General features: G+C 40.0%; 1 protein-coding gene across 1 annotated transcript in view; it reads right to left on the reverse strand.

The window, feature by feature from the left end:
• Nucleotides 1-15353: 15353 nt before the first annotated feature.
• The window catches only part of BRCC3 (BRCA1/BRCA2-containing complex subunit 3), a 74730-nt gene continuing 62927 nt past the window's right edge, over nt 15354-27156 (reverse strand). The window contains exons 9-12 of the mRNA XM_022566274.2: nt 23278-23409; nt 22736-22779; nt 18863-19032; nt 15354-17756 (exon numbers count right to left, since the gene is read on the reverse strand). Of these exons, the coding sequence (XP_022421982.1) occupies nt 18881-19032; nt 22736-22779; nt 23278-23409 (328 nt within the window). The 3' untranslated portion in view covers nt 15354-17756; nt 18863-18880. The remainder of the gene's footprint in view (nt 17757-18862; nt 19033-22735; nt 22780-23277; nt 23410-27156) is intronic.

Raw genomic sequence — 27156 nt, forward strand, 5'->3', positions numbered from 1 at the left:
CCGCGGACTGATCCGGGACCAGCACCGCGGACGACGAAATGGGCGCGTGAGGTAACGGAAGAAAGGCCTGGCACCGCAGCTGGTGTTCGCCAGGCAACTCTGTCCTCGTGCCGCCTGACGCACGCCTGAATAATTATGAGGTGAGACATGACGTCACGAGGCGCCAGGGTGGGAGAAGCGGGTTCAGGGGGCAGGATCTCACGTGGGACGGAGCATCTGGGGGGCGGGGCGCTAACGCAGACCCTTGGCATGGTAGACGCTCAGTAAGAAAATAGCCACTATTGAGTGAATATCATGAGAAAGAGGGACATGTTGGGGACTCCAGGTGAAAGATCTCGAGATCTTCAGGTCTTGGGAAGTCAAGCGGTCCTGTGATAGTGCTTTGGAAATCCTTGACGTGGCCTCGTTAGGGAGGCTTCCGTCACGTGTGATGGGAACTGTATCCTGCCCGAGTCCATGTCCTGCAACCCTTCACCCAGCATCACATACCGAAGTCCATAGACTTGTTCATACTATTCCTTTTATCCCTGGAATCTGCAGTGACGTTACTTCTCTCTTTCCTGGTACTGTTAATGTATGTCTTCTCTCTCTCTCTTTTTTTTTCTTGGTATATCTGGCTAGACAGTTATCGATTTTATTGATCCTCTCAAAGAACCACCTTTTGCTTTCACTGATTTTCTCTATATTCTCTTTTCTATGTCACTGATTTCTGCTCGTATCTATCTATATTATTCCATTGCTTCTACTTGCTTGCAGTTTATTTTGCTCTTCACTTTCTGGTTTCTTAAGGACATTAGCTTAACTTATTTAAGATTCTTCTTTTATAATATAGGACTTTAGGGTTAAGTACTGCTTTTGTTGTTGTCAAAGAACATGTTTCTTATTATTTAAATCTTTTAAATTTTGTTGAGATTTATTTTATAGAACAGAATATATGCTCTAAAAGGTAAATCTTCTGTGTACCCTTGAAAACCACGTATTTTTCTACTGTTTGATGCAGTGTTCCATTACATGTGTATTACTGTTATTGATATTGTATCACCAGTGACTGAGACTCTGTTCATTTGCATTCTTTTTCTTTTTCTTTTTTTTTTTTTTGCGGTACACAGGCCTCTCACTGTTGTGGCCTCTTCCGTTGAGGAGCACAGGCTCCGGACACGCCGGCTCAGCGGCCATGGCTCACGGGCCCAGCTGCTCCACGGCATGTGGGATCTTCCTGGACTGGGGCACGAACCCGTGTCCCCTGCATTGGCAGGCGGACTCTCAACCACTGCGCCACCAGGGAAGCCCCATTTGCATTTTTAACAGCCTTTTTCCCCCCTGCACTTTACGTTGCAGACTTTCTTTTGCTGTCATCAAGTTCACTGATCTTTTCTTTTGCAGAGTATCTTCTCTTAATCCCATTTAGGACAGTTTGCATTTTCAGTAAGGTATTTTTCATTTCTAGAATTTCTATTTGACTCTTTTTATCTTTCAATGCTCTCCTCATTATGTTCACATTTTCCTTTAAACCCTTGAGGATATCATAATAACTATCAAGAATATATGCTTATCAACCAATTCCTTCTGGCTCTGTTTCTATTGACTTATTTTTCTCTTTGGTATCAGTAACATTTTTCTGCTTCTTCCTGTGTAATTTTGTATAGATGTCAAACATTCTTAATTCACTGAGTGCTGTATGTTTATGTATTACTTTAAAGAACGTTGAAGTTGGTTTAGAAAGGCACATACATTACTTTGATATCACTTCTGTCCTTTCAGAGCATGTTTTCTCAAGTAGCTTTGTTGGTATTTAATTCACATATCATTCCATTCACCCATTTAGTCTACAAGTTGGTCGTTTTTAGCATATTCAGAGTTGTATGACCAGCACCAAGATCAATTTACAACATTTTCACCACCTTAAAAAGAAACCCCACACTCATTAGCCATCACTCTTCATTTCCACCTAAACCTCCCATCCCTAGTCAATCACTATTCTACTTTATGTCTCTGAAGATTTTCCTATTCTGAACATTTCATATAAAAGGACTCAGTCAATATGTGGACTTTTGGGACTGGTCTCCTTCACTTAGCATAATATATGACAGCTTCATTCATGTTGTAGCATGAATCAGTACTTCATTTCTTTTTATGGCCAAATAATATTCCATTGTGTGGATATACTACAGTTTATTTGTTCATTCATGAACACGTGGGCTGTTTCCCTTTTTGAACTATTGTGAATACTGCTTCACATGCAAGTATTTCTTTCAATACCTGTTTTCACTTCTTTTAGGTACATACCTAAGCGTGGAATTGCATGTTCATATGGAAATTCTGTGTTGAACTTGTAAGGAACTACTAAACTGTTTTCCATAGTGGCTGAACCATTTTACAACCCCACCAGCAGTGTATGAGGGTACCAATTTCTACACATCCTTGCCAATATTTGTTTTCCATTTGTTTGATTATAGCCATCTGAGTGGGTTGGAAGTGGTATCTCTTTGTGGTTTTCATTTACATTTCCCTGATGACTAATGACTTAGAAGAACTTTTTCATGTGCTTATTGGCAATTTGTGTATCTCCCTTGGAGAAATGTCTGTTCTGATCCTTTGCTAATTTTTTAATTGAGTTTATCTTTTTCTTCAGCTTTACTGAGATATGATTAACAAATAAAAATTGTATATATTTAGGTTGTACAACATGATGTTTTCTTTTTTTTAAAGACACGTTTTTATTTATTATTATTATTTTAAAATTTTATTTATTTTTGGCTGCGTTGGGTCTTCATTGCTGCACGTGGGCTTTCTCTAGTTGTGGCGAGTGGGGGCTACTCTTCATTGCAGTGTGCTGGCTTCTCATTGCGGTGGTTTCTCTTGTTGCGGAGCACAGGCTCTAGGCACGTGGGCTTCAGTAGTTGCAGTATGTGGACTCAGTAGTTGCAGCAAGTGGGCTCTAGGGCACTCAGGCTTCAGTAGTTGTGGCACACGGGCTTAGTTGCTCCACGGCATGTGGGATCTTCCCGGACCAGGGCTCAAGCCCGTGTCCCCTGCATTAGCAGGTGCATTCTTAACCACTGTGCCACCAGAGAAGTCCCAACATGATGTTTTCTTTTAAGGTGTACAAGATGAGGATTTAATATATGCATACATTGTGAAATGATCACCACGGTCAACACATCCATCACCTCCATACTTAAAATATTTTCTGTGGTTCGAACACTTGAGATCTATTATTTTAGCAAATTTCAAGTATACAGTATTATTAATTGTGTATATTAATGCTGTATATTAGATCAGCATTAGATATTAGATATCAGTATATCAGCATTAGATATCAGCATTAGATATCAGCATTAGATATCAGCATTAGATATCAGTATATTAGATCACTAGAACTCATTCATCTTTTTTTTAAATGAATTCATCTTATAACTGAAAATTTGTACCCTTTGACCAACTTCTCCCCATTTCCCCCACCCCCCAGCCCCCAGCAAACATCATTCTACTTTCTGGTTAAATAAGTTCAACATTTTCAGATTTCACATATAAGTGAGATCATACATTATTTGTCCTTCTGTGCTTGGCTTATTTACTTAGTTAGCATAATATCCTTGAGGTATATCCATGTTGTCACAAATGGCAGAATTTCCTTCTTTTTAATGGCTCCATTTTATATATATATATAAAATATATATTATATATATATATATATATATACACACATTTTCTTTATTCATATGTCAATGGAATTTAGATTGTTTCCATATCTTGACTGTTGTGAATATTGCTGCAATAAACATGGGAATGCATATATCTTTGAGATCCTGACTTCATTTCTACGGGTATATACCCAAAAGTTGGATTGCTGGATCATATGGTAGTTCTATTTTTAATTTTTTGAAGAAACTTCATACTTTTTTACATAATGGCTGTACCAGTTTATATTCCCATCAACACTGCACGAGGGTGCCCTTTTGTCCACATCCTTGCTGACACTTGTTATTTGTTGTCTTTTTGATAATAGCCATCCTGACAGGTGTGAGGTGATAATCTTATTGTGGTTTTGATTTGCATTTCCTTGATGATTTGCAATGTTGAGCATCTCTTTATGTGCCTGTAGGTCATATGTATATCTTCTTTGGAAAAATGTTTATTCAGGTCTCAGACCTATTCTTAAATTAGGTTGTTTGTGGGGTTTTTTGCTATTGTTGTATAAGTTCCTTATATATTTGGGGTACTAAACTCTTAGCAGATATATGGTATACAAATACCTTCTCACATTCTGTGGGTTGACTTTTCATTTTGGTGATGATTTCCATTGCAGTATAGCTTTTTAGTTTGATGTAGTCCCACTTGTTTATTTTTGCTATTGTTGCTTTTGCTTTTGGTGTCAAATCTAAAAAGTCATTGCCCAGATGGATGTCAAGGAGCATCCACCTAGGTTTAATTCTAGGAGTTTTATGCTTTCAGGTTTTACATTTAAGTATTTAATTCATTTGAGTTAATTTTTGTGTATGGTGTAAGACAGTGGTCCAGTATCATTCATTTGCATGTAGATATCTAGTTTTCTTAACACCACCTGTGGAAAAGACTATCCTTTCCCCATTGTGCATTCTTGGCTCCCTTGTCAAATATTAGTTGACTGTGTATGTGTGGGTTTATTCCTGTACTCTATTCTACTCCATTGGTCTGTGTGTCTGTTTTTATGCCAGTGCCATAGTGTTTTGATTACTGTGGAATTGTAATATCATTTGAAATCAGGAAGCCCCCAGCTTTGTTCTTGCTCAGGATTACTTTGGCCATTTGGGGTCTTTTGTGGTTCCACATGATTTTTAGGATTGTTTTCTTCTATTTCTGTGGAAAATGCCATTGGAATTTTGATGGGGATTGAATTAAATCTGTACATCACTTTAGGTATTATGATCATTTTAGCAACATTCATTCTTCCAATCCATGAACACAGGGTATGATATAATTCTTTTTTTTTGGCCGCACAACTTGGCTTGCAGGATCTTAGTTCCCCCATCAGGGATTGAACCCGGGCCCTTGGCAGTGAAAGTGCAGAGTCCTGTCCACAGGACCACCAGGGAATTCCTCATGAATACAGGATATGTTTCAAATTATTTCTGTCTTCTTAAAATTCTTTCATCAATATCTTATAGTTTTCAGTGTACAAGATCTTTCATCTCCTTGGCTAAATTTACTCCTCAGTATTTTTTTGATGCTATAGTATATGTGAATGTTTTCTTGATTTCTTTTTCAGATAGTCCATTAGTATATAGAAATACAGCTGAGAGAGGTTCAAGATGGCAGAGTAGAAGGACATGTTCTAACTCCCTCTTTTTTTTTTAGGGTGATTTATATGTTTGTTTGTTGTTTTTTAACATCTTTATTGGAATATAATTGCGTTACAATGGTGTGTTAGTTTCTGCTTTATAACAAAATGAATCAGTTATACATATACATATGTTCCCATATCTCTTCCCTCTTGCATCTCCCTCCCTCCCACCCTCCCTATCCCACCCCTCTAGGTGGTCACAAAACACCGAGCTGTTCTCCCTGTGCTATACGGCTGCTTCCCACTAGCTAGCTGTTTTATGTTTGGTAGTGTATACATGTCCATGCCACTCTCTCATTTTGTTACAGCTTACCCTTCCCCCTCCCCATATTCTCAAGTCCATTCACTAGTAGATCTATGTATTTATTCTCGTCTTACCCCTAGGTTCTTCATGACCTTTTTTTCCCCCTTAGATTCCATATATATGTGTTAGCATATGGTATTTGTTTTTCTCTTTCTGACTTACTTCACTCTGTATGACAGACTCTAGGTACATCCGCCTCACTACAAATAACTCAGTTTTGTTTCTTTTTATGGCTGACTAATATTCCATTGTATATATGTGCCACATCTTCTTTATCCATTCATCTGATCATGGACACTTAGGTTGCTTCCATGTCCTGGCTATTGTAAATAGAGCTGCAATGAACATTGTGGTACATGACTCTTTTTGAATTATGGTTTTCTCAGGGTATATGCCCAGTAGTGGTATTGCTGGGTCATATGGTAGTTCTAGTTTTAGTTTTATAAGGAACCTCCATACTGTTCTCCATAGTGGCTGTATCAATTTGCATTCCCACCAACAGTGCAAGAGTGTTCCCTTTTCTCCACACCCTCTCCAGCATTTATTGTTTCTAGATTTTTTGATGATGGCCACCCTGACCAGTGTGAGATGATATCGCATTGTACTTTTGATTTGCATTTCTCTAATGATTAATGATGTTGAGCATTCTTTCATGTGTTTGTTGGCAGTCTGTATATCTTCTTTGGAGAAATGTCTATTTAGGTCTTCTGCCCATTTTTGGATTGGGTTGTTTGCTTTTTTGTTATTAAGCTGCATGAGCTGCTTGTAAATTTTGGAGATTAATCCTTTGTCAGTTGCTTCATTTGCAAATATTTTCTCCCATTCTGAGGGTTGTCTTTTGGTCTTGTTCATGGTTTCCTTTGCTGTGCAAAAGCTTTTAAGTTTCATTAGGTCTCATTTGTTTATTTTTGTTTTTATTTCCATTACTCTAGGAGGTGGGTCAGAAAGGATCTTGCTGTGATTTATGTCATAGAGTGTTCTGCCTAGGTTTTCCTCTAAGAGTTTGATATTCTCTGGCTTTACATTTAGGTCTTTAATCCATTTTGAGTTTATCTTTGTGTATGGTGTTAGGGAGTGTTCTAATTTCACTCCTTTACGTGTAGCTGTCCAGTTTTCCCAGCACCACTTATTGAAGAGGCTGTCTTTTCTCCATTGTATCTTCTTGCCTCCTTTATCAAAGATAAGGTGACCATATGTGCGTGGGTTTATCTCTGGGCTTTCTATCCTGTTCTATTGATCTATATTTCTGTTTTTGTGCCAGTACCATACTGTCTTGATTACTGTAGCTTTGTAGTATAGTGTGAAGTTAGGGAGCCTGATTCCACCAGCTCCATTTTTCATTCTCAAGATTGCTTTGGCTATTCGGGGTCCTTTGTGTTTCCATACAAATTGTGAAATTTTTTGTTCTAGTTCTGTGAAAAATGCCAGTGGTAGTTTGATAGGGATTGCACTGAATCTGTAGATTGCTTTGGGTAGTAGAATCATTTTCACAATGTTGATTCTTCCAATCGAAGAACATGGTATTTCTCTCCATCTATTTGTATCATCTTTAATTTCTTTCATCTGTGTCTTATAATTTTCTGCATACAGGTCTTTTGTCTCCTTAGGTAGGCGTCTTCCTAGATATTTTTTTTTGTTGTTGCAATGGTAAATGGGAGTGTTATCTTAATTTCACTTCCAGATTTTTCATCATTAGTGTATAGGAATGCCAGAGATTTCTGTGCATTAATTTTGTATCCTGCTACTCTACCAAATTCATTGATTCACTCTAGTAGTTTTCTGGTAGCATCTTTAGGATTCTCTATGTATAGTATCATGTCATCTGCAAACAGTGACAGCTTTACTTCTTTTCCGATTTGGATTCCTTTTATTTCTTTTTCTTCTCTGATTGCTGTGGCTAAGACTTCCAAAACTATGTTGAATAATAGTGGTGAGAGTGGGCAACCTTGTCTTGTTCCTGATCTTAGTGGAAATGGTTTCAGTTTTTCACCATTGAGGATAATGTTGGCTGTGGGTTTGTCATATATGGTCTTTATTATGTTGAGGAAAGTTCCCTCCATGCCTACTTTCTGCAGGGTTTTTATCATAAATGGGTGTTGGATTTTGTCAAAAGCTTTCTCTGCATCTATTGAGATGATCATACGGTTTTTCTCCTTCAATTTGTTAATATGGTGTATCACGTTGATTGATTTGCGTATATTGAAGAATCCTTGCGTTCCTGGAATAAACCCCACTTGATCATGGTGTATGATCCTTTTAATGTGCTGTTGGATTCTGTTTGCTAGTATTTTGTTGAGGATTTTTTGCATCTATGTTCATCAGTAATATTGGCCTGTAGTTTTATTTCTTTGTCTCAGTCCCTCTTTTGAGAACACCAGAATCACAACTAACTGCTGAACTGTCATCAACAGGAAGACACCAAGCTCACCCAGAAAGATACTCCACATGCAAAGATAAAGGGGAAGCCACAATGAGACGGTAGGAGGGGCGCTATCATAATAAAATCAAATCACATAACTGCTGAGTGGGTGACTCACAAACTGGAGAACACTTATACCACAGACGTCCACCCACTGGAGTGAAGGTTCTGAGCCTCACGTCAGGCATCCTAACCTGGGGGTCTGGCAATGGGAGGAGGAATTCCTAGATAATCAGACATTGAAGGCTAGCGGGATTTGATTGCAGGACTTTGGCAGTACTGGGGGAAACAGAGATCCACTCCTGGAGGGCACACACAAAGTAGTGTGTGCATTGGGACCCAGGGGAAGGAGCAGGGATCCCATAGGAGACTGACCAGACCTACCTGCTAGTGTTGGAGGGTCTCCTGCAGAGGCGGGGGGCAGCTGTGGCTCACCAAGGGATAAGGACACTGGCAGCAGAAGTTCTGGGAGGTACTCTTTGGCATGAGCCCTCCCAGCGTCTGCCATTAGCCCCACCAAAGAGCCCAGGTAGGCTCCAGTCTTGGGTCGCCTCAGGCCAAACAACCAACAGGGAGGGAACACAGCCCCACCCATCAGCAGAGAAGCAGATGAAAGTTTTACTGAGCTCTGCCCACCAGAGCAACAGCCGACTCTACCCACCACAAGTCCCTCCCATCAGGAAACTTCCACAAGCCTCTTAGATAGCCCCATCCACCACAGGGCACACAGCAGAAGCAAGAAGAACTACAATCCTGCAGCCTGGGGAACAAAAACCACATTCACAGAAAAAGAGACAAGATGAAAAGGCAGAGGACTATGTACCAGATGAAGGAACAAGATAAAACCACAGAAAAACAACTGAATGAAATGGAGATAGGCAATCTTCCAGTAAAAGAATTCAGAATAATGATAGTGAAGATGATCCAGGACCTCGGAAAGAGAATGGAGGCAAACATCGAGAAGATGAAATAAATGTTTAACAAAGATCTAGAAGAATTAAAGAACAAACAAACAGAGATGAACAATACAATAACTGAAAGGAAAACTACACTAGAAGGAATCAGTAGCAGAATAACTGAGGCAGAAGAATGGATAAGTGACCTGGAGGACAGAATGGTGGAATTCACTGCTGTGGAACAGAATAAAGAAAAAAGAATGAAAAGAAATGAAGACAGCCTAAGAGACCTCTGGGACAACATTAAACACAACAACATTCACATTATAGGGGTCCCAGAAGGAGAATAGAGAGAGAAAGAACCCGAGAAAATATTTGAAGAGATTATAGTTGAAAACTTCCCTAACATGGGAAAGGAAATACCCACACAAGTCCAGGAAGTGCAGAGAGTCCATACAGGATAAGCCCAAGGAGAAACACGCCAAGACACATAGTAATCAAATTGGCAAAAATTAAAGACAAAGAAAAATTATTGAAAGCAGCAAGGGAAAAGTGACAACTAACATACAAGGGAAACTCCCATAAGGTTAACAGCTGATTTCTCAGCAGAAACTCTACAAGCCAGAAGGAAGTGGCATGATATACTTAAAGTGATGAAAGGGAAGAACCTACAACCAAGATTACTCTACACAGCAAGGATCTCATTCAGATTTGATGGAGAAATCAAAAGCTTTACAAACAAGCAAAAGCTAAGAGAATTCAGCACCACCAAACCAGCTCTACAACAAATGCTAAAGGAACTTCTCTAAGTGGGAAACAAAAGAGAAGAAAAGGACCTACAAAACCAAACCCATAACATTAAGAAAATGGTAATAGGAACTTACATATCGATAATTACCTTAAACATGAATGGATTAAAAGCTCCAACCAAAAGATACAGGCTTGCTGAATGGATATAAAAACAAGGCCCATATATATGCTGTCTACAAGAGACCCACTTCAGACCTAGGGACAAATACAGACTGAAAGTGAGGGGATGGAAAAAGATATTCCATGCAAATGGAAATCAAAAGAAAGCTGGAGTAGCTATACACATATCAGATAAAATAGACTTTAAAATAAAGAATGTTACAAGAGACAAGGAAGGACACTACGTAATAATCAAGGGATCAATCCAAGAGGAGGCTATAACAATTATAAATATATACGCACCCAACATAGGAGCACCTCAGTACATAAGGCAACATGCTAACAGCTCTAAAAGAGGAAATCAACAGTAACACAATAATAGTGGGGGACTTTAACACCTCACTTACACCAATAGACAGAGCATCCAAACAGAAAATTAATAAGGAAACAGAAGCTTTAAATAACATGATAGACCAGATAGATTTGATTGATATTTATAGGACATTCCATCCCAAAACAGCAGATTACACTTTCTTCTCAAGTGCTCATGGACCATTCTCCAGGATAGATCACATCTTGGGTCACAAATCAAGCCTCAGTAAATTTAAGAAAGTTGAAATCATATCAAGCATCTTTTCTGACCACAATGCTATGAGATTAGAAATCAATTAAAGGGGAAAAACGTAAAAAACCCAAGCACATGGAGGCTAAACAATACGTTACTAAACAACCAAGAGACCACTGAAGAAATCAAAGAAGAAATCAAAAAATACCTAGAGACAAATGACAATGAAAACACAATGACCCAAAACCTATGGGATGCAGCAAAAGCAGTTCTAAGAGGGAAGTTTATAGCTCTACAAGCCTACCTCAAGAAACAAGAAAAATCTCAAATAAACAATCTAACGTTACACCTAAAAGAACTAAAGAAAGAAGAACAAACAAAACCCAAAGTTAGCAGAAGGAAAGAAACCATGAAGATCAGAGCAGAAATAAATGAAATAGAAACAAAGAAAACAGTAGCAAAGATCAATAAAACTAAAAGCTGGTTCTTTGAGGAGATAAGCAAAATTGATAAACCATTAGCCAGACTCATCAGGAAAAAGAGGGAGAGGACTCAAATCAATAAAATTAGAAATGAAAAAAGGACAAGTTACAACGGACACCGCAGAAATACAGAGCATCCTAAGAGACTACTACAAGCAACTCTATGCCAATAAAATGGACAACCTGGAAGAAATGGACAAATTCTTAGAAGGGTAAAACCTTCCAAGACTGAACCAGGAAGAAATAGAAAATATGAACAGACCAATCACAAGTAATGAAATTGAAACTGTGATTAAAAATCTTCCAACAAACAAAAGTCCAGGACCAGATGGCTTCACAGGTGAATTCTATCAAACATTTAGAGAAGGGCTAATACCCATCCTTCTCAAACTCTTCCAAAAATTGCAGAGGAAGGAAAACTCCCAAACTCATTCTATGAGGCCACCATCACCCTGATACCAAAACGAGACAAAGATACTACAAAAAAGGAAAATTACGGTCCAATATAACTGGTGAATGTAGATGCAAAAATCCTCAACAAATACAAGCAAACAGAATCCAACAACACATCAAAAGGATCATACACCATGATCAAGTGGGATTTATCCCAGGGATACAAGGATTCTTCAATATAGGCAAATCAATCAATGTGATACACCATATTAACAAATTTTAGAATAAAAACCATATGATCATCTCAATAGATGCAGAAAAATCTTTTGACAAAATTCAACACCCATTTATGATAAAAACTCTCCAGAAAGTGGGCACAGAGGGAACCTACTTCAACATAATAAAGGCCATATACGACAAACCCACAGCAAACATCATTCTCAATGGTGAAAAACTGAAAACATTTCCCCCAAGATCAGGAACAAGACAAGGATGTCCACTCTCACCACTATTATTCAACATAGTTTTGGAAGTCCTAGCCATGGCGATCAGGGAAGGAAAAGAAAGGAATACAAATCGGAAAAGAAGAAGTAGAAGTATCAGTGTTTGAAGCTGACATGATACTATACATAGCGAATCCTAAAGATGCCACCAGAAAACTACTAGAGCTAATCAATGAATTTGGTAAAGTAGCAGGATACAAAATCAATGCAAAGAAATCTCTTGCATTCCTATATACTAATGATGAAAAATCTGAAAGAGAAATTAAGGAAACACTCCCATTTACCATTACAACAAAAAGAATAAAATACCTAGGAATAAACACACCTAGGGAGATAAAAGACCTGTATGCAGAAAACTGTAAGACACTGATGAAAGAAATTAAAGATGATACCAACAGATGGAGAGATATACCATGTTCTTGGATTGGAAGAATCAGTATTGTGAAAGTGACTGTACTACTCAAAGCAATCTACAGATTCAGGCAATCTCTATCAAATTACCAATGTCATTTTTTACAGAGCTAGAACAAAAAATCTTAAAATATGTATGGAAGCACAAAAGACCCTGAATTTCCAAAGCAGTCTTAAGGGAAGAAAAACAGAGCTGGAGGAATCAGACTCCCTGACTTCAGACTATACTACAAAGCTACAGTAATTGAGACAATATGGTACTGGCACAAACACAGAAATATAGATCAATGGAACAGGATAGAAAGCCCAGAGATAAACCCACGCACATATGGTCCACTAATCTATGATAAAGGAGGCAAGGATATACAATGGAGAAAAGACAGTCTTTTCAATAAGTGGTGCTGGGAAAACTGGACAGCTACATGTAAAGAAATGAAAATAGAACACTCCCTAACACCATAGACAAAAATAAACTCAAAATGGATTAGAGACCTAAATGTAAGACCAGGCACTATAAATCTCTTAGAGGAAAACATAGGAAGAACACTGACATAAATCACAGCAAGATTTTTTTTTTTTTTTTTTTTTTGCAGTACGCAGGCCTCTCACTGTTGTGGCCTCTCCCGTTGTGGAGCACAGGCTCCGGACGTGCAGGCTCAGCAGCCATGGCTCATGGGCCCAGCTGCTCTGCGGCATGTGGGATCTTCCCAGACCGGGGCACGAACCTGTATCCCCTGCATCGGCAGGCAGACTCTCAACCACTGCGCCATCAGGGAAGCCCAGCAAGATATTTTTTGATCCACCTCCTAGAGTAACGGAAATAAAAACAAAAACAAACAAATTGGACCTAATGAAATTTAAAAGCTTTGCAGAGCAAAGGAAACCATAAACAAGACGAAAAGACAACCCTCAGAATGGGAGAAAATATTTGTAAATGAAGCAACTGACAAAGGATTAATCTCCAAAATATATAAACAGCTCATGCAGCTCAATATTAAAAAAACAAACAACCCAATCCAAAAATGGGCAGACGACCTAAATAGACATTTCTCCAAAGAAGACATACAGATGGCCAGGAAGCACATGAAAAGCTGCTCAGCATCACTAATTATTAGAGAAATGCAAATCAAAACTACAGTGAGGCATCACCTCACACCAGTTAGAATGGGCATCATCAGAAAATCTACAAACAACAAATGCTGGAGAGGGTGTGGACAAAAGGGAACCCTCTTGCACAGTTGGTGGGAATGTAAATTGATACAGCCACTATGGAGAACAGTATGGAGCTTCCTTAAAAAACTAAAAATAGAACTACCATATGACCCACCAATCCCACTACTGGGCATATACCCAGAGAAAACCATAATTCAAAAAGACACATGCACCCCAGTGTTCATTGCAGCACTGTTTACAATAGCCAGGTCATGGAAGCAACCTAAATGCCCATCGACAGATGAATGGATAAAGAAGATGTGGTACATATATACAATGGAGTATTACTCGGCCATAAAAAGGAACGAAAATGGGTCATTTGTAGAGACGTGGATGGATCTAGAGACTGTCATACAGAGTGAAGGAAGTCAGAAAGAGAAAAACAAATATCGTATATTAACGCATATATGTGGAACCTAGAAAAATGGTACAGATGAACCGGTTTGCAGGGCAGAAATCCAGACACAGATGTAGAGAACAAACGTATGGACACCAAGGGGGGAAAGCCGCGGGGGGGTGGGGATGGTGGTGTGATGAATTAGGCGATTGGGATTGACATGTATACACTGATGTGTATAAAATTGATGACTAATAAGAACCTGCTGTATAAAAAAATAAAATTCAAAAAAAATTTTTTTAAACTTCAAAAAGAAGCTTCCCTGGTGGCGCAGTGGTTGAGTCCACCTGCCGATGCAGGGGACACGGGTTCATGCCCCGGTCCGGGAAGATCCCACATGCCACGGAGCGGCTGGGCCCATGAGCCATGGCCACTGAGCCTGCACGTCCGGAGCCTGTGCTCTGCAATGGGAGAGGCCACAACAGTGAGAGGCCCATGTACCACCAAAAAAGAAAATAAAAATAAAAAATAAATAAAAATAAATAAAAATTCAAAAAGTAATAGAAAGAAAAAAAAGAAGACAGCAACCAAACCAAAAAATAAATTACCAATGATAACAAGCACTAAACACTATACTTAAAAAACAAAACAAAACAAAACAAATGGACAGGCAGAAACCTAGGACAAATGGTAAAAGCTAAGCTAAAAGCAAAGCTACACAGACAAAATCACACACAGAAGCATACACATACACACTCACAAAAAGTGAAAAAGGGGAAAAAATTGTATCGTTGTTCCCAAAGTCCACCACCTCAATTTTGGGATGATTCATTTTCTATTCAGGTATTCCACAGATGCAGGGTACGTCAAGTTGATTGTGGGGATTTAATCTGCTGCTCCTGAGGCTGCTGGGAGAGATTTCCCTTTCTCTTCTTTGCTCGCACAGCTCCGGGGATTTATTTAGCTTTGGATTTGGCCCCGCCTCTGCACGTAGGTCGCATGAGAGCATCTGTTCTTCGCTCAGACAGGACGGGGTTAAAGGAGCAGCTGCTTCGGGGGCTCTGGCTCACTCAGGCCGGGGGGAGGGAGGGGTACAGATGCGGGGCGAGCCTGCGGCGGCAGAGGCTGCCGTGATGTTGCACCAGGCTGAGGCGCACCGTGCGTTCTCTCGGGGAAGTTGTCCCTGGATCCCGGGACCCTGGCAGTGGCGGGCTGCACATGCTCCCAGGACGGGAGGTGTGGAGAGTGACCTGTGCTTGCACACAGGCTTCTTGGTGGCGGCAGCAGCAGCCTTAGCGTCTCGTGCTCGTCTCTGGGGTCTGTGCTGATCGCCGTGGCTCACGCCCATCTTGGGCTCATTTAGGCAGTGTTCTGAATCCCCTCTCCTCCCGCACCCCGAAACAATGGCCTCTTTGGCAGTTCCAGACTTTTTCCCGGACTGCCTCCCGGCCAGCTGTGGCACACGATCCCCTTCAGGTTGTGTTCACGCAGCCAACCCCAGTCCTCTCCCTGGGATCCGACCTCCAAAGCCCGAGCCTCAGCTCCCAGCCCCGCCCCCACCCCGGCAGGTGAGCAGACAAGCCTCTCAGGCTGGTGAGTGCTGGTCGGCCCTGATCCTCTGTGCAGGAATCTCTCCACTTTGCCCTCCGCACCCCTGTTGCTGTGCTCTCCTCCGTGGCTCCGAAGTTCCTCCCCCTCCGCCACCCACAGTCTCTGCCCACGAAGGTGCTTCCTAGTGTGTGGAAACCTATCCTCCTTCATGGCTCCCTCCCACTGGTGCAGGTCCCGTCCCTATTCTTTTGTCTCTGTTTTTCCTTTTCTCTTTTGCCCTACCCAGGTACGTGGGGAGATTCTTGCCTTTTGGGAGGTCTGAGTTCTTCTGCCAGCATTTAGTAGATGTTCTGTAGGGGTTGTTCCACATTTAGCTGTATTTCTTATGTATTTGTGGGGAGGAAGGTGATCTCCACGTCTTACTCTTCTGCCATCTTGAAGCTCCTCCCCTTTTCATGTTTATAGGTAATTTCTCTGACACTGACAAACCTAGCTTCCACTTTCCTCAATACATTTACTTATTTGCTCCATCAGTTGACTTACTTGTTTAATGTACCTGATTGCTGGCTGCACAACAGTTTCCACTAGATATCCCCCACCAAGGCACTCATGCAGTAATCCCAGCCCTGCTTCCTCAGCCACCAGGTACTTTGACACTTCCATGTACCTGCCTCCTCTCCCCACATCCTATTTTACAGATTACAACTCGAATTATCAGGTTAGAAAAAGAATTTCAAATTGCCATAACTCTGTCAATGTAAATAGCTTAGAAGGGACATGTGCAGAAGGTTTGTCTGTAAAAATACTCAAATCATTTTATTCCCCCTCAGATTTTATCACTCTTTTCTTATTTCACAAAATACGTACCATACCTCCTAGTTCCTTATTTAATACTTACAACTTTTTATTTTGCAATAATTATAGATTAACAGGAAGTTGCAAAAATAGTACAAGGAGTCCCATGTGCCCTTCACCCAGTTTCCTCCAGTGGTAAGATTTTACACATAACTATTGTACATCTTCAAAACCAACATATTGACAATGGTAGAATACTGCTAACTAGACTATAGACCTTATTTGGTTTCACCAAATTTTACATGCATTCATTTGTGGGTGTGTGTAGGCCTATGTAGTTTTAGCACAGATATAGATTCATGTAATAAACACCACAATCAAGATACAGAACTGTTCCATCAGCACAAAGGAATTCATTGTGTTATCCCTTTATAGTCACCCATATCCCATACCCCCTCCAGTCCCTATCCCTGTCAACCATTAATCTGTTCTTCACTTCTATAATTTTGTCATTTCAAGAATTCATACAAATGCAGTCATACAGTATGTGAGCTTTTAAGACTGGCTGTTTTTCATTCATCATTATACTCTTGAGGTCCATCCAAGTCGTGTGTATCAACAGTCTGTTCCTTTTCATTGCAGCGTAGTATTGCATGGTGTGGTTTAACCACACACTCAACTGCAGGTCATCTGGGTTGTTTCCAGTTTGGGGCTATTACAAATGAAACTGCCAAGAATGTCTGTATAGAAGTTTCTGTGCCAAAATAGGTTTCATTTCTTTGGGATAAATGTCCAGGACAACAATTGCTGGGTAATAAAGTACATGTATGTTTAACTTTATTAGAAATTTTTAAACTCTTTTTTTTCAGAGTGGCTTACCATTTTACATTCTGTTTAGCAATGTATGAGAGATCCAGTTTGTATGCTCAACAGCATCTGGTATTTTCACTGTTTTTTCTTTAGCCATTCTGATAAGTATGTAGTTATAATTCACTGTGGTTTTAATTTGCATTCCCTGATGACTAATGAAGTTCAACATCTTTTCCTGTGCTTGCTTGCCTTCGATACACCCTCTTTAGTGCTATGTCTATTCATGTCTTCTGCTCATTTTCTAACTGGATTGTTTGTTTTTTACTCTTGACTTTATTCTAGATAAATGGTTTGCAAGTAATTTCTCTCAATAATTTCCTCCTCTTAACTTTTTGACAGAGCAAAAGGTTTTCATTTTGATGAAGTCCAATATACAGTATCAACTTTTTCCTTTCACGATTGTGCTTCTGGGATGAAGGCCAAGAAGAACCTGTTGCCTAGCCCACGATCCTAAAGATCTTTCTATGATTTTTTTTCCTGAAAGTTTTACATCTTACATCTAAGTTCATGATACATTTTCGATTAATTTTTGTATAATGTATGCAGTTTAGGTCAAAGTTCATTTTCTTTGCCAACTGCACCAGCATCATTTGTTGAAAAGACTATCCTTCCTCCATTGAATTGCTTTTGTACCTTTGTCAAAATCAGTCGCGCATATACCACACTGTCTTGATTACTGTAGGTTTATAGTAAGTCTTGAAGTCAGGTAATGTGAGTCTTCCAAATTTTTCTTCTTCAAAATTGATTTGGCTTAATTAATTTTACACCTGGATATTTTCATCCTTCCTACAGGGAAAGAAAAGAATAGAGAAGAACTGTGGCTGTGGGAAATTAGGGAAAATACAACATTTACACTACATATGCCCTAGGGGAGTTCATGAACATTTCTGGGTTCCACTCCCAGAGTTGAAGTTTGGCCTCCAAATGATTATGGTGCATGTAGTTCTGGACTGTACTTTGAAATTTGAAAAACAATAATTTAGGGAGAAACAAGAAGAAAAAACAAAAACAAAACCAACCCTTTGTCACTGTTGTTGGGATTGGGGCTTTCTTTGTTTTCTTTCTTTCTAACTCCTCCAATTCCCACTTTAATTTCTGGTCTGCAGTAGGCTTAGCTCTTTTCTAAAGACACACTTAGAATTTGTGGTTACACATGGTAAGAAACTTGCAACAGAACTTTTCAAAGCATGATTTTTGTTACATCCTAAGTCCTGAATGTTTCTGGAAAAACACATTTATATTATACTGGAAATTCTTAGGGAAATAGGATCTGCTCAGTAGGAATTTGCTTCAGAGCCAAATATGCTAGAACTCATGTTTTTGGTTACAAAGAGCACCCACATAGATTCAACCTTTGCTAGGTATCTCAGAATACCTATTTTAGAGATCAAGAAGGAAGACATAAGACATATGCCTCTCAATGGGGGTAAAGAATAGAGGTGGGGTGCTGATGAGTCACCTTCACTTCATCCCACTAACCCTTGTGTACTTATTTATTTGTCCAACATCAGCATCATAACTACAAAACTGAACATGAAATACTCTTATTCCTTTAGCTTATTCTAGAGAAAAAATAAACACTTGAAATATGCTCCCCAGACATTTTATTACAGGATATCCTTGCCAATGTAACTTGCATAGCCTTTAAAAAAAAACGTTCATATTCTACTTAAATCACCCTGCATATGCTCTTTGTAGGCCGGTTCCAGGTAGGAGGGTTCATTAGGCCCTAATGAAACTTTTAGGAAGACATCTTATGTTTGTTTATCGTATGCATAAAACGCACCCATGGGGATATAAAAAGATCTGCTCCATCGTCTGCCTACACATCTCCTGTATATGAATTTTCAGACCATGTTTAATACACAAATTGGAAAACAAAAGTTTTTTACCCCATTTTGTCTCCTGCTTTATTCTAAAGAAGAAAGTTCTTGCATAAGCTCTTCCTTTTCTTGTTGCAACTCCTGCAAATGCTGTTGGTTTTGCTCCAGTCTGTCCTCCAGCCACTGCAGTAGAGGCCCGCTGACTGCCGACATCTGACTGCACAGGTTCTTGGTAAACACTTCAATAGGAAAAACACAGAGATAACAATCCACCACCAGTAGCGCCCAACAATGAGTACAGAAAGAGGGGGAAGGAGGAGAACACAGAAAAAGTGCAGAAGTAGAACTGGCAGACAACTTTGTATGGGCAGCCAGGGGAAAGGCAGGAGAGCTGAGCAAAGAGGATACCTATTCGGAGGCCATCCTGAACATCCCTGGATCCATAAGCCAGACGGAAGCCTTGCTATGCAGAGAGCAGAAAGATATCCAGCTTTTTACTTCCATAGCAAAAGGGTAAGAGCTACAGAAGAGTCTCTTTCCCCAGCTCTCAGACCTTCTCACTGTGAATGAACATAGCTTCCCAGTGAGCTAGAACTCTGTCTTCTGCAACTTAATTTTGCACGAGTTCAGAAAGAAAATTGCTTACCAAGTGTTACATACATTGAAGAATACATTAATGCAACTCACCTGAAAGCTTCTCTTTTAAAATGAGGAAAAAGCAGAGAGATAAAGGGAGTGATCACCTTTCACGTCTTCCTAGGAATGTTCAGCTTCACGGTAAGACAGAGATTCTGTGGCCCTCTTTTTAAAACAAATTCTGCCTAATGGAAATATCTTTTTCTCTCTTATGATACATGACTTATTAAAATGACCACTGTAAAACTGTGGAGTATACCTTCCAAGATATATGTATATGTGTGTGAACCTGTGTGCATATGTATATATACTTTTGAATAAAAATGGTTCTGATGAACCTAAGGGCAGGACAGGAATAAAGACACAGGTGTAGAGAGTGGACTTGAGGACACGGGGAGGGGGAAGGTTAAGCTGGGACGAAGAGAGAGAGTGGCATGGACATACATACACTCCCAAATGTAAAACAGATAGCTAGTGGGAAGCAGCCACATAGCACAGGGAGATCAGCTCGGTGCTTTGTGACCACCTAGAGGGGTGGGATATGGGAGGGCGGGAGGGAGAAGCAAGAGGGAAGAGATATGGGGATATATGTATATATATAGCTGATTCACTTTGTTATACAGCAGAAACTAACACAACATTTGTAAAGCAGTTATACTCCAATAAAGATGTTAAAAAAAATTTTTTTTTAAAAACAGATTTGGGGGCTCCACTTTCACATCACTGAATTACAAACTCTCTTCAGGCAGGCCTTGGAATCTGTGGTGGGTTTTTTTTGTTATTATCGACCTCAGAGTGCTATATATATATATATATAATTTTTTAATAAATTTATTTATTTATTTTTGGCTGTGTTGGGTCTTCGTTTCTGTGTGAGGGCTTTCTCTAGTTGCGGCGAGCGGGAGCCGCTCTTCATCGCGGTGTGCGGGCCTCTCACTGTCGCGGCCTCTCTTACTGTGGAGCACAGGCTCCAGACGCACAGGCTCAGTAGTTGTGGCTCATGGGCCCAGTTGCTCCGCGGCATGTGGGATCTTCCCAGACCAGGGGTCGAACCCGTGTCCGCTACACTGGCAGGCAGATTCTCAACCACTGCGCCACCAGGGAAGCCCAATTTTTTTTAAACAAAGTTAAAAAAACTGTATGATTTTGGACGTTACTTTTACCTCACATAACAATAAGCCATAGACACCTTCCTGTGTTGATAAAGATCTACCTTTCCTTCTTAACGGCTGTACAGTATTCATCAGAATGGATGTACCAATTTAATAAGTCTTCTATTGATGGACCTTTCAGCGGCATCCAATTTTTTGCTATTATAAAGACTGCGATTAATATCCCTTTATTTTTGCACACTTTTCCTACAAATTTTTGAAGGATACATTTTTCGAAGTGGAATTGCTAGATTCAAGTTCACATATATTTAAAAATTATACCTCCAGGAACAGTATATGGGAGTGTTCACTTCCCTCACATCCTCATCTAATTCTCTGTCAATTTAATATTTGTTGAAAGAAAAGGAGAAAACCTGATGACTTTATCTTAATCCATACTTCTTTTATATATTATTATGAACAATTTGATTTTTCTGTAGGGCTCTATAAAAGTCTTTAATTCTTATTTAGTCAGTCTTTTGTGACTTCCTTATATTTTCCTCCTGTATTTTTTTTAACTTTTAATGAGCTTTATTGGGGTATAATTTACAGACAATAAATGACCCCACTTTAAGGGTACAGTTCAGTGAGTTTTGACAAATGCATACCCCTTTTAACCACCCTCCAGTCAAGATACAGGCCATTTCCATCAGCCCAGAGGCCCCTCTGGGTTCCCTCTGCAGCCGGTGCCCCTTCACCTTGGGCCACAGCAGCTACTGACCCATTTGCTGTCACCATAGGTTAGTTTAGCCTATTCTTAAATTTCATATAAATGGAACTATAGAGTATGTAGCACTTTTGTGTGATGCTTCTTTCAGTTGGCATAATGAGATTCATCCAGGTTGTTCATGTATCAGTAGTGTGTTCTTTCCATTGCTGAGCAATACCTTGTTGTATGGATGGATCACACTTTGTTTATCCATTCACCCACTGACAGACAATTGGGTGTTCCCACTTTTTGGCTATTGTGAATAATGATGCTACAAACATTCCTATACAAGTTTTTGTTTGAACACCTGTTTTCAACTCTTTGGGGTATATGCCTAGGAGAGGAACTGGTGGGACATTTGGTAGTTGTAATTGCCAATCTCTTTCCAAAGTGGTTGTACTATATTTAATAGTAGAAGTTTAAATATATCTGGAATTTATTTTTTGTGTAGGGCATTAAGTAGGAATTTATTTTCTTCCCATATGGAAATAGAAGTATAAACTAAGAAACAAATGAACTGTCCCAACACTATTTAGTGAACAATCCATCCTTTTCAAAATTGATTTGAAGTAACATCTTTCTTAGATATAAATTCTTAAATATGTATACATGGGCTGTATTCAGTTCTACTGATTTATCTGTCCATGTTTGAATTATCAATTTATATTTTTTAATTGCTGTGGCTTTAGAGTATGGCTACATATCATATATTACCTTATATTATTAACTCTTTGCCATGTTTTACCTCCAGATAAAAATGATGGGACAGATAAACCAAGCCATCTCTGTCTTTTTCTCTCAAAGTACTTGCCTATAATACTTGGAAGCCTCCTTTTCTTCCTTCCTAGTGACTTTGCCAGAATGGCCTGGGAGTCAGGGTTAGTCAGAAGGTGTGGGTGGGTAGGTGTGTATGTTGGGAAAAGTGATTTAGTGTGTATATTGTATTGAGCAGAAATCCTTGGCCTTGTATAGGAATTCCTTATATATTTATTTACATGAAAAGATCTCCCTCACGCACTCCCTTTTATGTCTGTCTGTCTGTCTAGCCATCTCTTTCAACTCCCACTACAATAGGCTGGTACTGATATGCTGGAAACCGGCTCACAAGAGCCAACTGTTGAAATTTCAGGAAGTTTGCAAACTGGTTACGGCCATGTTAGTTGTTTGAAATCAGCCACAGTAGGCGTGTTACACTATGGAAACTTGCAAACAAATCGGGGCCCTCCCTGTCTCCCTGAGAACTGGTGTTAAACGTGTCCAGTCATGTATAGTATTCAGTGGTCCACAGGATTCAATAGAAAAGTTGGGAGCAGGATTAGTGAATGGCAAAGCTCTTGGGAAAGAAAACTCATGGGTAATTTGTACTCATCACTTCAGTCACTTCAACTAAATTTGCTTCTGTCATGTGAGTATTTCACTGCCTGTACTTGAGAAAAAAAATCTTACCTGAGCCATTATGGATCTTGGTTACTGAGTCCAGATGTGTAAGGCTAAAGGGATAAAATAGTTTAGGTTAGTAGCAAAGCAGCAGTTCATCTAATCCGTTTGGCAGTGGTCTGCTACAGACCTCTGCCAACCAGATTAGATAAATATGTATCATTGAACTTCCCATTATTGTTCCATTTTTCATGATTTGGGGGGATGTAATTTTATTCAGACCGTTGATATAATTCAAAGAAATAATTTTGAAATTATTGTCTCTCGCTGAAGCCTTCCTATAGTACACAGTACTTGGCAACAGGGCTACTAAGATGTTATTTTTAACAACTAAAAAAAGTGTCTTTGCCCCAGAAGGATCCAAAGTGCACCAGGAGAGAAACAAGTGTTAAAGAGATTGTTATCATACAGGGTGAGACATGTGATGACTTTCTCACAGAGAGCTGAAAGGAAAGGGGGCTCACAGCTTGAGCTGCTAAAGATGAAAGGACAGGAGAGGAGAACAGGGACCAGGCCCGAGAATTGGGAAGAGGAGCAGTGAGGCTCTCTACCTGTGGATCCTCCTATATGCATCCTGCTCCTCTTGGCACAGGATCTTGGGCAGCTCAACTGCTGACTCAAGGCACACTTTCCCAATGGTTACATGAGGTACAATATGAATTGGAATTTCAATTCTCTCATACCTGTAAGACAGTCAGTTCAGGTCAGTTTTTGTTTGTTTGTTTCCAGCTTTACTGAGGTATAATTGACAAATAGGAATTATACGTATATATTTAAGGTGCACAAATTGATATTACGATATATATACACATTCAGAAATGATCACCACACTCAAGCTAATTAACATATCCATCACCTCACATAATTACCATTTTTTGTGGCGATTTAACATTTAAGATCTACCTTTTTAACAAATTTCAAGTACAAAATCACCAAGTTGTACATCAAATCGCCAGAACTCATTTATCCTAAAACTTTGTACCCTTAGACCAGGGGTCCCCAACCCCCGGGCCGCGGACCAGTACCGATCTGTGGAGGAGGAGGTGAGTGGTGGACGAGCGAAGGAAGCTTCATCTGCCACTCCCCGTTGCTCCCCAATGCTCACATTCCCGCCTGAACCATCCCCCCTGCGTCCACACCTGTGGAAAAACTGTCTTCCATGAAACCGGTTCCTGGTGCCAAAAAGCTTGGGGACCATTGCCTTAGACCAATACGTCCTCATTCTCCCCTCTACCCCCTGTGCCACAGCACCACCATTCTACTCTCTGGGTCTATTAGTTTGACTCTTAGATTCCACATATAAGTGAGAGCACACATTGCATTATTTGTCTTTCTTGGGCTTATTTCACTCAGCATAATGTCCAGGTTGATCCATGTTTTTGCAAATGGTATGTATATATACATACGTATACACATACCACATTTTCTTTATCCATTCATCCACGGACAGACATTTAGGTTTTCATTCCTTGTGAATAACAAGGAATGTGATGAACATGGGAGCACAGATATCATTTTGAGACACTGATTTCATTTCCTTTGGATATATACCAAGAAGTTGGTAAGTTTTTAATACTGACTTGTCATAATCAGAAGTTTTCTATAGTTTTAATAGAAATTTTGGGACACAGTATGCTTCAAAGATTAAATATTCCTGTTACTTATTTAGTAACTCAACTCCAAAGGGGGCAGAGTTCAAACTGAGCTCATGTGGGGAGCAAATTGGAAGTACATACATTTGCAGAGCCAATATTCTCATAGAAAATCTGAGGCCACTTTGTAAACTTAACAGAAGCCTTGGGGGTGCAAGGTCCTTATGCTCATTCCCCAGACAAGGGAAATAGCTAATTAATACTGTTTTCAGTCAAAAAGTTGCCAGTGAGGTTGAATACATTAATCACAAAGCCTGGGGAAGAGGAAATGTAGACTCTTCAGTGACTCCATCAGATTCATTATGTGGAAGGGATTACTCATATAAATACTCACTTGTTCTAACTCAGTGTTCACCAGTGGCCCTCACTTCCCATTTTCTCCCCTGGAGGGAAATAGGTAAGTAATTTACAAATACTTCCGTTTTCATGCTAGAGTGAGGTCAACCAATCTACCTCTAAATACTTCTCACCCCAAATCCACCTAACAGTGGGTTCAGTGGAGCAACCAGGTTGAGGGTCCCTGGCACTGTGTGACCTCATTGGCACATGGTGGTATATCAGCATAAGATCTAGCTCCCTCCTCTCTCTTTCCCACCCAGCAGAATGTGTCTGGCCCCCTCACCACTTCTATTCAAAATAATATTAGAAGTCCTAGCCAAAGAAATTAGGCAAGTAAAACAAAGGTATCTAAATTGGAAAGGATGAAGTAAAATTATCTGTTTGCAGATGACTTAATCTTATAGATAGAAAACCCAAAATACTCCTCCAACCCCCCCAAAACCGATTAGAATAAATTCAGCAAGGTTGCAGGTGTCATCAGGGCCCCACATCTGAAAGCTCTACAGGGGAAATCGTGCCTTGCCACTTGCAGATTCTCGTGGCTTGTGGAGATTCTTTGCTTGTGGCAGCGTAACTCCTATCTCTGTCTCCATCTGTGCATTTGCGAGGTGATCAGGTAATGAGGTTGGAGCCCTCATGAATGGGATCTTTATAAAAGTGTCTTGATAAAAGAGGGTATATTTCTGTAATCTCTCTTCTTTTCTATTGAACTCTGATCCTTTCACCAGTACCACCTGTCTTGATCATTATAGCTTAATAGCAACTCAGTATCTGGTAATGTGATTCCTCCCAATTTATTCTTGTTTCCCCAGATCTTTTTTTTTTTTTTTTTTTTTTTTTTTTTGCGGTACACGGGCCTCTCACTGTTGTGGCCTCTCCCATCGCGGAGCACAGGCTCCGGACGCGCAGGCTCAGCGGCCACGGCTCACAGGCCCAGCCACTCCGCGGCATGTGGGATCCTCCCGGACCGGGGCACAAACCCGTGTCCCCTGCATCAGCAGGCGGACTCTCAACCACTGCACCACCAGGGAAGCCCTCCCCAGATCTTTTTGGCTATTAAGGTTCTTTTGCCCTTTCATAAAATTTTAGAATCTAGTCCCTCAAAAAATTCTGCTGGGAATTTGATTGCTATTAAATCTATAGATTTGGGGAGAGTTGACATATTTGCTACTCTGACCTAATCCATGAACATGACATGTCTCTCCATTTATTTACTTATTTTTTATTTCTTATTTATTTTATTTTACATTTTTGGGTGCACCGGCCCTTCATTGCTGCGCGTGGCCTTTCTCTAGTTGCGACAAGCAGGGGCTATGCTTTGCTGCCGTGCGCGGGCTTCTCATTGCAGTGGCTTCTCTTGTTGCGGAGCATGGGCTCTAGGCGTGCGGGCTTCAGTAGTTGTGGCTCACGGGCTCTAGAGTGCAGGCTCAGTAGTTGTGGCGCACGGGTTTAGTTGCTCTGTGGCATGAGGGATCTTCCTGGACCAGGGCTCAAACCTGTGTCCCCTGCATTGGCAGGCGGATTCTTAACCACTGCGCCACCAGGGAAGCCCCTCTCCATTTATTTAGATCTTTGATTTTATTCATGAGTTCTGAATTATTCAACATACAAATCCTGTATGTGTTCCTTCTGTTTGCACACAACATGATTGTCTATATGAGGTTAGCAAGGTCATAAAGTACAAGATTAACACAGACACACAAATCAGTTCTGTTTCTATATTCCAGCAATGAACATTTGTAAATGAAAGCTTTTTAAAAATGCCACTCAAAATAGCTCCCCCCAAAATGAAGTACATTTAGGTTGTTTCCACATCTTGGCTATTGTGAATAATGCTGTAATAAACATGGGTGTGCAAATCTCTTTGAGATCCTGTTCTCAATTCTGTTGGATATACATAGAGATTGCTGGATCATATGGTAATTTTAGTTTTAATTTTCTGAGGAACCTCCGTATTGTTTTCCATACAGACTACACCATTTTACATTCCCAGGGCACAAGGGTTCCAACTTCTTCACATGCTTACCAAACATTTGTTCTTTTCTGTGTTTTTGATAATGGCCATCCTAGTGGGTGTGAATTGATATCTCACTGTGGTTTTGATTTGCATATTTTTAATGATTAGTGATGTTGAGCATCTTCTCATGTTTGCTGGCCATTTGTGTATCTTCTTTGGAGAAATGTCTGCTAAAGTCCTTTGCCCATTTTTAAATTGGGTTATTTTGTTGTTGAGTTGTAGGAATTCTCTTTATATTCTGGCTATTAACCCCTTATCAGATATATAATGGGCAAATATTTTCTCCCATGATGTAGGCTGCCTCTTCACTCTGTTAATTATTTCCTTTGATGATCAAAAAGTTTTTAAGTTTAATGTAGTGCATTTGTCTATTTTTGCTTTTGTTGCCTGTGCTTTTGGTGTAATATCCGAGAAGTCATTGC

Source organism: Delphinapterus leucas, chromosome X (genome assembly GCF_059928025.1).
Source record: "Delphinapterus leucas isolate spDelLeu-1000000601 "Yukka" chromosome X, BTC_Dleu_Yukka2, whole genome shotgun sequence".
NCBI classification, from domain to species: domain Eukaryota; kingdom Metazoa; phylum Chordata; class Mammalia; order Artiodactyla; family Monodontidae; genus Delphinapterus; species Delphinapterus leucas.